Source organism: Anser cygnoides, chromosome 5 (assembly GCF_040182565.1).
Source record: "Anser cygnoides isolate HZ-2024a breed goose chromosome 5, Taihu_goose_T2T_genome, whole genome shotgun sequence".
NCBI lineage: Eukaryota > Metazoa > Chordata > Aves > Anseriformes > Anatidae > Anser > Anser cygnoides.
In genome coordinates, this window is record NC_089877.1 from 48,760,372 (window position 1) to 48,772,421 (window position 12,050).

The window sequence follows — 12,050 nt, forward strand, 5'->3', positions numbered from 1 at the left end:
ATTTCAATACTACCAATTAAAATCAAAGCTTTCTAAATGAAAATTTTGTATTTCATCTCAAACAAGAGGAGTGACAGAGAAGCTTGTCTCTTCGTGGAAACGGTCATAATTACATTTCTGGTTTTCCAAATTCACAACTGCTCAGCTCTGAAAGCCAACAGCAAATGACACATCAAAGCAGACTTGTTAAGCCAAGAACAAGGAACTTTATCCCTCCAAACAAAAGCAGCGCTGCCTAAAAAGGCACCCAAGTCTTACAGGTGTTTTAGCAAGACCCGGCAGAACAACTAACAGAACTGGAGGCTTTTTACTAAATTTTAAGGGCCGGTTTGTTTGGGGAAAAAGAAAAAAGAAGAAAAAAAAAAGCAAAAAAAACCACAACCACAAACAAATGAGAGAGACAGTTCAGGTTAGTATCGTGATTTACTGATCTGTTCAGACTAACTGGTAACCATTTGTGGCAAGAGAACACTTCTGTCCTAAGGAAATTTTGCCCAGCCATGCCACTACAAGCAGCATATTGGTTCCTAATGCAGAAATACAAGGAGGTAGGAAGCTCTGTGTGACAATCCAAATCCATGCTGCTTTTTGCTCCCATTTTACCTTAAAAGCGTTTTGATGATCTAAAAACCAAAGTGGCTATGTAGTGTTTATATACATACACACACATGCTCACAAAGGGATAGAGAGATACAAAAATAAATTAATTTAAGCAGAAGAGGAAGTACAGCCTGAACAATAAAATCCCATTTGTCTCAATAGCTGGGAGCTAGCACTGTGCTGAGTCTTCAGTGCAATTTGTCTCTTTATGACAGCTTCTTTCCTCTTTCTCTGCCATGCATCCAAACGTCTAAAAAGCATTAGAACTTGATATATAATTGGAAAACAAAACAAAAAAAAAACACCTACCCTTTTACAACAGCGAGGTTTGCATATTTAGCACTGAGGGAAAACACTGATCTTTAGAGATGGGGGTAGGAGAGAGAAGAGCCGAATTAATTAGTGCAGCAAGGTAATTAGGTAACAATAAACACATTATATCAGCTGCCAAAACAAGAAGAACATTTTGGACAGGTTCGTTCGACTACTTCAAAGCAAAGAAGCTCAATGCTAGAACTGCCAGCGTTTGTCGGGCGCCCAACCAGCTCAGCCCCGTAGCGACCCCCGAACTTCCCTCCTGCCCAACAAAGTGCCCCAAACCTGCAGCTCCCGGGGCACGCCCTGGCTATGCGGGAAACCAGTGAATCATTTACAGTCCTCCTCTGCTGAAGTACCTCAGGAAGGGTGGAACCATTCGGGCTCCTGTCACCACCTTCCCTTACGTTCATATGTGACTGTAGTCTATGAAGGTGAGCCCTGCAGGACCAAATGCCTCTTGACCCAGGAGCTCCCTACCATTTTCTCTGAAAGCCTTGGTGCAGCTGCGGCTCAGCCAGCTGCATCTAATTCTTACATCCCTCCAACATCCCTCTCCAAAGTGCTGCACGTGGTCAGTAGGATCAGGAGCAGTAGGATCCCCGGACGTGCAGCGTTCCTCTCGTGCAGCAGGGCCGGAGGAGGCTGCACACGGACAGGCAGTACAGGACAGGGGTACTGAAGAGAATCTTTGCAAACAGTTTTTCTGCATGGCAAGGACTTTATTCCAAAGATGAACCACGTGAAATATTTAGCTCTACCCAAAAATTTAAGAACAGACCTAATGGCAAAACTGCTACTTCTATTACATTCTCTGTTGCCCATAACCGTGATGTTCATCCCCTTCCTCCTAACCTAAAAGCATTTCAAAATTTTTTTTTTTTTTCCGAATTTAAACGGAACCACGTAACCTTCGGAGACGTGTGTTCCCACTCTCCACCCTTCAAATAAAAGGGTGAGGAAAAGAGTAGGAAATACGGAAATGAAAGCTTGAGATAAGGTGTGTCAGTACCTAACCCCAGTCTTGCACTAACCCCTCATCCCCTGCGTGTCACACTGTAGGCATTTTCTGCCCACTGTAAAATCAGAAGACCATTTACAATAGCTGCCTCATCCCAGTGAGCACCCTCCCACATTAGGCAGCGTTGGGATCTCATAAATACAGCTCTGGAGCAGAGCCTAATTTTCTGCTGATAGCTTGAATGAGCGTGAATTCTACTGGTAGCATTAAGCCTGCTTCTCTTATGCAAAGTCCCATAAGCAAGTTCCTGCTCCGTGCGCTGCCACAGACACTTCTCCCCGCTATTCAGACTTCCCCATCCAGACGCCCATTCACTCCTCCGCCTACCAACAGGCGTCTTTCTGCAAGGTACACTGGTGTTTCAGCATCCTGGTAGTACTCAGCTAGTGGCAAATTGCTGCCGTTCACCGCTGCATTGAAGCACAGCAATTCGGCGTGCTGGAGATAGAGTTTTGGTATCATAAGTCACTGGTCGAGGACAGCAATTTGGGCTCTTTTCTACTGTAGGAAGGAAAAACCCACTCGCATTTAAGATCCTTGGAATGAGTCCTCTCACAAATTCCTACAGCAGTTCCCAGGGCAAAGTTTCCATAACACCCAGCATGGAATTTGAAGAACATAACTAACAAATTAAAATGTACCGTCTCCAAAATGACCTATGGATAACTGAGTAAGAGCCACAGACATCATTTATGGCTACAACTGCTACTTTCCACACAGCCCCCAGTCCCAATCCTGCTGTACCCAAGAGTAAATCCAAAGCAGCTCCTCTGAAGTCACGAGTCCAGCCTGGTGTGAGAACAGAAGGAAAACAAGTAATATTGCAGGGCAAAAGGGGCCAATAAGTGACCTACCAAAAATTCAGGAGGAATAAAAACCCTAAAGCCGAAGTAGTCACCCCGCTTCTTCCTCCCTGCCGGTCTGCACCTTACGTGACCTCCGTCACCGATGAGCCTGAGACCACTTGAGCCACAGGAAATTTAGGGCTTGGGGAAGCAAGCTGAGCTGCCAGTGACTATATATAGATCCTGTCCGCGTCCAGACTCTTACAAAATGCTTATTCTCCAAAAAAGATAGCCGCATTTCTATTGCCATTGCAATAACCTTTACTAGATGTCCAGATACTGCAGCGAGGAGCATGGACACTGGTTTTGCTCCAAGGGAAAATACCTCGGGAGCCTCTCGCTCACAGCGGCACAGCCGAGGAAGGTGCTCCTTGCCCTCAGCCCCGAGGCCAGGCAGACTGCTGGAGTCAGAGCGTCCCAGCAGCAGGTCACAGGCCCCTCTCCAGCAGCAAGAGCACTGCTGCACTCCTAGGGCAGCACAACCTTCCTCTCCGCGATTTAAGATGCACGCTATTCCCTCCATGCCCGAATTCTTCCAGTGCAGAGAAAATACACAGAAGTTAAACCAGAAAAACTAAGGCATAAACTGTTACAAACATTCAAGCAGACGCACAGGATCTATTTAACCTTCAAAGACTTCATAATGCAAGCTTCAAGGACAGGGACTCCTAAGTGCGCCTGGACAGACTGCCTGGGTTTTTCTGCTGCTTGTCAATTAAGCACTGACAGGCGATCGATTCTGGCACCTCCTCTCCTACCTGTAATAATTTCCAGTCCCTGAAACTGAGCAGGTATCCAGCCCATTTTTGGCTAGCTCTGAGGCACCAGAGGAAGCAGGGAACAGCTGGGCAAGGGGCTGAAACTTACTGGGAATTAAATCGAGTGACAGGTGTTAGCAAGGCAAAATTAGCCATTGTTTTTTTACTTGAGAACTAAAACTGAAGGGCTGAATCATGACAAACCAGTTGCCGCTGGTGAAGAACGCAAAGTCTCATAGTTCTCAGCAAATTTCTTCTTTGTAACAAACTGACTTAAGCTACAAGTGCCAACAAACAAGCAAGATCTATTCATGCTTCATTAAAGCAAACTTTCTTCACTATCTTCTTTACATAGAAAGCAGAAGACTTAACGCTGCTTCAGAACACCATATGATGAATCAAGTAAGAGCAAATACTTTTACAGGGAGGGAAATCTTCATGAGCTTAAAAAACTCAAACAAGCGTGCAGCGCAGCCTTTCCCTAGGTGCTTACTGAGCAATACCTCACCAGAGGTAGCTATATGGCTTTTTCTTGAAGGAAATCTGTGTCCACAAGTCTAGCTGCATCGTAACGCGTTGCTTTGTTAGAGCTACAGGCGGTGTTTGCATGACACCCTTATCTAGCAGTGCTCTGCCCAGTCTCTAAATGACACAAGTCACTTACTGCTGAACACTAAGCCACCACCCATCAACACACAAACACCAAAAAATTTAAAAACAGAGTCCCGCTGGGCTTCTTTTTCATAAGGATTTTAGCCTGTGTTACCCTGGCCCATTCGTTTAACTACATTTATCATGAAGACGCAGCAATAAGACAGCAGAAAATGATCCAGGAGGCGCAGGTACGAGCAGCCAGAGGCCGCTCCGCAGACCCCGGCGGGCCAGACGTCTGAGTAACGTGCGGAGGAACGCGGAGCTGCCGCAGCGCTTTGCTGCGATCCCGGCCGCCCGGGTCAGCGAGCGGCGCGCAGCATCTGCGTGGCACCGCGGCGAGGGGAGGCAGGTCCCTCGGCAGCTCAGAGGCTACTCCCGGCTGCCAGAAGGGTCTCTGCGACTGCCGCTCGGTTACGGCCGGGCCTCTGAGCGCTCTGTCAAGAGGTCCTTGCCCAGGAAGCGACGGCGCGCAGCACGACTCGCTGCTCGGTTTCAGCCAACCTAAAAGGCTTCGCTTCCCCTCGAGGAAAGGAAGGAGGAAGTCTAAAGGACACGCGTTTTGTAATTAAAACGGATGCTTCGATGTGTTGGTGAAGAACTGAAGCGCGAGACAAAAGCAGCGAATGCTGGGCAGGACGAGCAAACCCCCCAGATCCGCAGGTCTCCTCTAACTCCCCACGGAGCAGCCTTCGTTAGCGACACGTAACGCGCCTCTCCTCAGCCGTCCCCTTCCCTAACTGCTCTTCGGAGCATCCCCAGCACAGCTCCCCTCGGAGCCACCTCTGCTGCTCGTATTAAGGCCTTCGGGCAAAAGAAACGAACAAACCTTACAAAGGTGAGAAAACATCTATGCGTGTGTGCCCACGCTCCGCACTGCAGTTTTCTTAGGACCATTTTCAGCCCAAGACCCGTGCTGCCGCTGGCACCCGCCTGACCCCGACGGCCATGAGCTAAGCAGGGAGCTAAAAATGAACCCAACTGAATTAGCCCACTGAAAAATAACCCAACTGAAAATGAAGTTTTCAGCCAGCTCGCCGTGCAGTGACACGTGCTGGTAAGAGCTGGAGAGGGGCTTGCAAGGCAGCCCCGGGGCCATTTAATCCCCCAGCAGAGGGAAGGTGGCCAGGCCGCGGAGGGGCCGTGCCTGGTGCTGGCAGCCCAGGCTTTGACCAGGTTAACCAGCCATAAAGCACCCCAAAAAGCTGCTAAGCACAGGCCGCTTGAGCAACAAAGACAACAGCCCTGCTCCTGGAGAAAACCGAAAGCCAACTTCTTCAGCAGAAGAAAGCCTCCAGCTGTATTTGAACTTCTCTCCTTTCATCCCAGCTGTACCTGGGGGAAGCGTCTGGTGCTCCAGCCTCCAGCAGGTCTCTCCCCTCTGGCACTGCCCCTCGGGCAACCCAACCGAGGGCATTCCCCATCCATCCTGTCACCTGTGGGCTGTCAGCTGGACTGTGCTGTGGCCTGAGCCGGGGAATCAGGCTGAAAAGCAACTCAAGAATTAAAAAAGAGGGGGGAAGATCTAAGAGCAGATCCACAGTTTGCCACTGGAACGCAAAGTGCGTGTGTCAGCAAGGTGCTGGAGCAAACAGCCACCAGCAAGGGAGGAGCGACCGCGGCGAGAAATGGCAGCGCTGCTTACCACGCTTCTTGTCGTGTCAGCAAAGGGTGAGGAGCACACACGCGGCCAGTTACTCCAGTTTATTTAGCCCAAGCAACCAGTCTGCTCTGGGAGGTCAGAGCCTGCCAACGTGGTTAGCCATCCATCACAGAGCTCTTCCCCGCGAGCAAGGTACGGCAACCACCCGAGATCCAGGTTCAGAGGACTCTCCGGTACTGCCAGCTCTTCACGATCATTGGGAGGAGAACCGATGATGCACTGCACAGCTCCAAACCGGTTCATGCACCCAGTCACTACCGCAAAGAGTGAGCTACGGTGTAAAGTCAACCAGTTGGTGGAAGCCAGTCAAATGGAAGAATATTATTTCCATGCAGAGCTTAGGAAATATATTATTTACATGTTCTGTATGATTTCTTGGTTTTGCACTTCAAAACCAAAACTGAAAGGGTTCAAGAAAGCTCTCCACGAATTGTGTGATATCTGGAAATCCCGTATTAGGGGAAGGTTCTAGAGACCGCTATGACTTCTCTGGAAGGAAATGACCCTCATTTCTTCAAAAAACAATTTGAGGAGAAAATTTCTGAGAACTAGACAGCTTTTTAATACGACAGACCGAGGTAAAAGAAAATGGACTTCAAGTTCAACAAGACTTAGAAAAACACATTTCCTTTTAACAATTTGGGAAATTAACAGCTGGATCAGTTTATTTAGGACATTATTTTACTAATGGAGCCAACATCATCTGAAGTCCTTGACGTGAGTCTGAGGGTTTTCTTTAACACTTTAGCTCCACCAGATGTTACAAACCTAGTGAAATTCTGACATCTGTGCTATTTGGGTCAGTGCAGGTGACAATATCAGAACTGGAGGAGATCATTTCTATCCCCAGCGTGCCACACAGCTCTCACAGGAGATCTTCCTGAATAAGGTTAGAAGAGGGAGGAGACCATCACCGTTGTGTATATGCAGACTGGATTAAGAGATCTCAATAAAGAACAACCAGGCTCATTCACCTCTTGCTCCAGCTGGCTCTTTTCTTTCTGCAGGACTTTAGCTGTCAAAAGCCCGGCGGTTACCACCTCGGAGGAGAGATGCTCGCAGGAGGGGTTCCTTACTGGGAAGTCCCCCGCGGCTCTCACCGCACACCCAGCCACAGTGTGATGCGGCGTGTAGGAAAGGTGTGCGTGAGCCGGGGACAACTTAGAGGCCGGCTCCCTCGGAGCCCTACAACCACTCAGGAGCCCTCAGACCTCAGAGCCCGCTCCAGACGGAGGAGGAGCCTGGCTGGATCTCCATGACCCAGTTATGGTCCACGGACTTCTAAGAATAACTCCTACATCAAGCGAGGAGAATTTTCTTCTCCCGTCCCCATAAACATATCCCTTACCCTCATTACATTTTTATTGAGACGTCCCTCAGCACAAGTGCCAAACAAACCTTTAAGTCTTGAATTTCTTCGGCGTGCACGCGGCCGGGGGCACATGCGTGTTTCCCTGCCTCGGACAGCACAGGGCGCTCACAAAGAGGAGCCCGCTGCGAGGAGGGGTGCAAGGAGCACGGGGCGAGAGCCTCAGCTTCTGCAACTGGGTGCTGCTGTGACAAAACAGATCGCAGAGAAGCCAGCGCTGTCCCTTCCCCTCCTTTCACAGTAACGATTGAGAAAGTTTGCGTTCACAGAAGGCACAGACGGATCGCATGCCCTGAAAACACACCCTCACCCGCCTTTGTTCAAAGCGGGAATCCCTACGCGGGTAACACAAACCTTCAAGGGGGGGAAAAAAATAAAAATGGGGCTTTAACAAAATTTTTCAGCAGACCCTTAGCTCCAGCAGCACTAGTGGGCGCAGCTATAATTACAGCAAACCTACATAATGCGTCTGAACTAGCTGAGCCCTTTCCCTGCGAGCAGAGGAGCTGCCACATCAGTAACTCTGTTGCTAGGGCAACTGCTTACTTTCCATATCAACTGCACACTCGTTGCTGTGGAGACACATATACAAGAAAAATTCCTCTCCATAGCCAAGGACCAGATGGTAGGGAAGTCAGGGAAGTCATGGGCTAGCGGGCTGTACTAAATGGGACGTACGCTAGAGGACATTCAGATCCCTGCGCTCACAAAGGGATTACTCTGAATGGCTGGGCTCACAAGTCCGGCAGGACAAACAAAGGCGGGGAACCCCGCTTCTGCCCCCATCGCGTGACACTTCACACCCTGGCCAACTGTTATTAGACCGCTGAGCTCAAGGCAGAGAGGTGTGCACAGGCGAGGGCTCAGCATTTTCCCCTCTCCGGCCCTTCTGCCCGTCTGCACCCCGAGGTCGGCCTCGTGGCCGAGCCCCGCGCACAGCCGCCCTGCCGGGTGAGCCCCACAGCTCCGCAGCCGAAGGGGATGGTGGTGGTGCCCCCATAAACCTGGGGGACGTCCACAGGCCTGGGGGGACATCCACAGGCCTGGGGGGACGTCCACAGGCCTGCGGGGACGTCCCTTCCCAGCATCGGGCCCAAGAGCACCAGAAGAGGCAGGCGGAGCGACGCAGCCTGCGAGCCCTTCTTTCCGTGACAGGGATCTCAGGCCAGGAAACGCACGCAGGAAAAGCTGCATGTATTAAATACATATTTAGCCCCATGAATACAAATCAGGGGAGCCCAAGACTGAGAAAACTACCAGGCGGAGGGAATTCGAGAAAGAATTAAGTGTTCAGCAGAACTTTTTTTAGAAAAACGATTACTGAAAGGCTACGCAAACAAACACTGGAAAGCACAACTATGAGAGGAAAAGCTTCTAGCTTTTCACAATGTGTCAGCGCACATCAACTAGCAAATGCCTGCAATTCCCAGCACCGATTAACTCCTTCCCCCCATCCCGCACGTTTCAGAGCCTCGCTTGCTGGCGTTTCAGAGCAAGCCGTGTGCTAAATGCTCTTTACCCTCACATAAAAGCAGAAGGACAGGCAGACTCCGAGCCTGTAGTCTGCAGAACCTGGCTGCAAACTGGGAGAAGCAGCATGAAATGGTTCCTTGTAACGGGGTCACCCCTTCCCCCCCGGTCCCAGGGACCCCGCTCAGATTTACAAGCCACCTTCTGAACACGGGAGATGCTTGCTGTAAGGCACTCGAATCAAACCTCAGGGTGCAGGCACGCACATGAACATATTTCAACGCCAGCAGTTGAGGTTTACTGCTTTCCAAGTCCACAATTAGCTGTCAGGCACCTGATTCAGCAATCCTGACCGAGCGCCAGCTCTGCGCCCAGGTCTCTGCCGGCCGTCCCTCAGCCAGGACACGAGATAAAAGCAGCAGGGCACTTAAACGGCCCGAGTCTGTGCTTTCTAACTTTCAGATTTTCATCTCAATTACATTAATGCTGCCAACCAGCAGGGTGACCGGGTAGTTATTAAGGGCTCAGGAGCAGGAAAAGATGGAAGAAAATCCCTCTCATAACCTGGGCTTTTCCAGGGAAGCACAAACCCCACCTTGTCACTGCTATAGGCAAGGACTCCCACCACACCTTATCGTCGCGCTAGGTAACCATGGATCTAATCGTGGATTCGCGACGTAGGTGACTAGTCATGCATTGTGCTCCTCCACTTCCCCGTGGAGAAGCGCTTCGTGGTATTGTTCATATGATCTCGGAAGGCTGCCGGATATTTGACAGATATACATGAAGACAAGTTCCTCATAGGAAGGAAGCTGTAATCTAAATAGACAACTTGTAAACAGAGGAAGAGGGATAGAACAAACGGCAATGCTAAGCATACGCCTTGCTGGTTACAATATTTTTTTTTTTTTTAAGAGTATTGTGTTAAGGCTTCTTATGGTCTGGGGCAGGGTCATAAAAGCCTGGTGTGGCACTTATTATTACAGTCTCACTTCCAAACAAGAATTTAAGACTGGTTTGCATGAAACAAGATCCAGTCCAGGCACAAGTTTTTTAATCTCATACGCAATCATTCACAGCAACTGATTTGTAAAATTACCAACGTACAGTGTGTCAACTCCAACATGTGGACAGTGGATTTCAGGGAACGACATTAAAAATAAATAAAGTCAATCATTTAAAACGGCAAAACTGCTGAGAAAAGAAAGTTAATTAACCTAAAATGGAAAGCTGTTAGCTTAGGGTAATGTAAGATTCTTCCTCTAGAAGAAGAAAGCTTCTATTCCACGGCATTTAAAGTTAAATCGCACCCAAAATAGGGAGAACAGCACCACCAACAGAAGTCTAGCTTCAGGGTAGCCAGTGACGAGACAATCACAGCATTTACTTAACCGAAATACAAAAGCAGAGTGCATCTATTATTTCTGCCAGCAGAAAGCCTTCACTTTCTGATCTTCAGCCAGCTGCAGAGACAGACTGTCAGCAGTGTGATTCTACCTGCTATTTATTCCGCCAACCTGTGAGAAGGACTGTGAAATTAATCTGCACGCTGGGGTTTTTATCGGAATACTCGTACTTGGCCAAAGGTTCACCCAGACCACTGCTTCTGGAGGCCGTCCCCTTCCGAAAACGGTATCTGCTCCCAGTCAGATTTATGCAATAGAAGGTTATGCAAAGCACTGCCTCCGCCGCTCGGCTCGTTTCCCCATTCCCTCACACACAGCCTCTTCCTGCAGATGCAGTTGAGGATCCAGCAGTGAAACCAGACAGCAACTACAGAGACCCGAAAGCAAAAAATCTGTTCCCCAGACTTCTGCCACTGCACTGTTCCCAGAAGCTGCAAACGTCCAGAGAGAGAACAACCGAATTTTCGGTAACTTTCACCTGCGATGCCAGACCTATCTCCTCTGTTTGAAGAGTTTCTCTAAAACCTGCCTGAAACAGACTAAAGCTTCATCACCAAAATTCAGAACTACTTCTGCTTGGTTAAAAAAAAAATTAAAAAAAAAAGAAAGTTTTTTTTCTGATTACAACACAGAGCAGTAAAAAAAGAGATGGACTCTTACATAAGGCATACCCTTTCACTATACATTTGTATAAGCCAAGAACAGCAAGCGGCCTATTTATAACATGATTACATTCATCTAGTATAGCTGGAAACCATTACCACAGCATGGTAACTAAAAACAATATTTAACCACTATGCATGAAGACACCAGCTGGGGGGAAAAGAAAAAACACACACACCGAGTACTTTCTTACAGATGTCTAGACAATGAATTTAATAAAATCAGAATGAGCCATGCTAAAGAAATGTTGGCTCTCTGAATTTAATGAACTACGTTACCAGGGACAGCATTGCGTATTCTCCATTTTACTATTACGAATTTATTTTAGGACTAGCAGGTGAATTTTATCAGAGCCAGACAGGTTTCCACAGTTCCGAACTTACCTGACTTCTGTCTTTGTCCACTTTCTTAAAACACTTATTCAAGGATAGATTATGTCTCACAGAATTTTTCCATCCAGTGGGCGCGTTTGCAAAATATGGAAAGTGTTCTAAGATCCAGTTGTATATATCCTTTACAGGCAGTCTTTTGGTTGGCGAGTCCTCGATGGCCATAAATATGAGGCAGCTAAAGGAGTAAGGAGGTTTGCAGTTGGGGTTCTGCTTGGCATCGTAGGGCATGTCAGAGTGGGCAGGAGACGGAGGCGTGTCGTCACCGATGTCCTGAACGGGGCTAACGCTTCTTAAGACCGAGTCCCCAAAGCTTTTCAGCAAGTTCTTGCTCTCGTGTAACCAGTTCAAATTAGTTAGTTCTTCATCTTCCATGGCCCCTTTATCTAATCTGATGGCAGGCAAAGAGAAATCTAGGTCCTCGTCATCGTGAAGTGCCTTTGATAAATCGCTATCTTGGTAACGTTGGCTCAGTCCGCTGGGCACGCTAATTCCTGAGCCCTCTGGCTTCTTACTGGGCGGCATGACTGGACCCATTTAGGCAGAGACTCCTGGGAGAGCGAATCCAACGCAAGGGGAAAAAAGAAACAGAGAAAAAAGTTAGCTCATACGAAGATACTGCATAACATGTTGACAGCTTTTCCCCAACCAGTCACTTGGCCTTTTGCGATCTGTATTAAAAATGACAGACTCACATAAACTGGCATCCCCAAACGTTGAGTAAAATAATCTAAAGTCAGGAAAAGGAAAGAAATTTCAGTGAACGGAGTAAGATGATAACCTTGATATGCCTCAGTCCTGCGTGTACTTGACGCCCCACACAGAAAATCCTAAAGGCACATTCCTCTAATGATGAATACGTGTATCAAATCATCGAGTACTCTGAACATATCACTTTAA

The 12,050-nt window shown here is 48.3% G+C and overlaps 1 protein-coding gene across 10 annotated transcripts in view; it reads right to left on the minus strand.

Moving 5' to 3' along the window:
• The window catches only part of FOXN3 (forkhead box N3), a 202,043-nt gene that overhangs the window by 120,623 nt on the left and 69,370 nt on the right, over window positions 1-12,050 (minus strand). For all 10 annotated transcript variants that reach the window (XM_066998246.1, XM_013182425.3, XM_013182417.3 and 7 more), the window contains exon 2: window positions 11,145-11,701. In XM_066998246.1, the coding sequence (XP_066854347.1) occupies window positions 11,145-11,687 (543 nt within the window). In that variant the 5' untranslated portion in view covers window positions 11,688-11,701. The remainder of the gene's footprint in view (window positions 1-11,144; window positions 11,702-12,050) is intronic.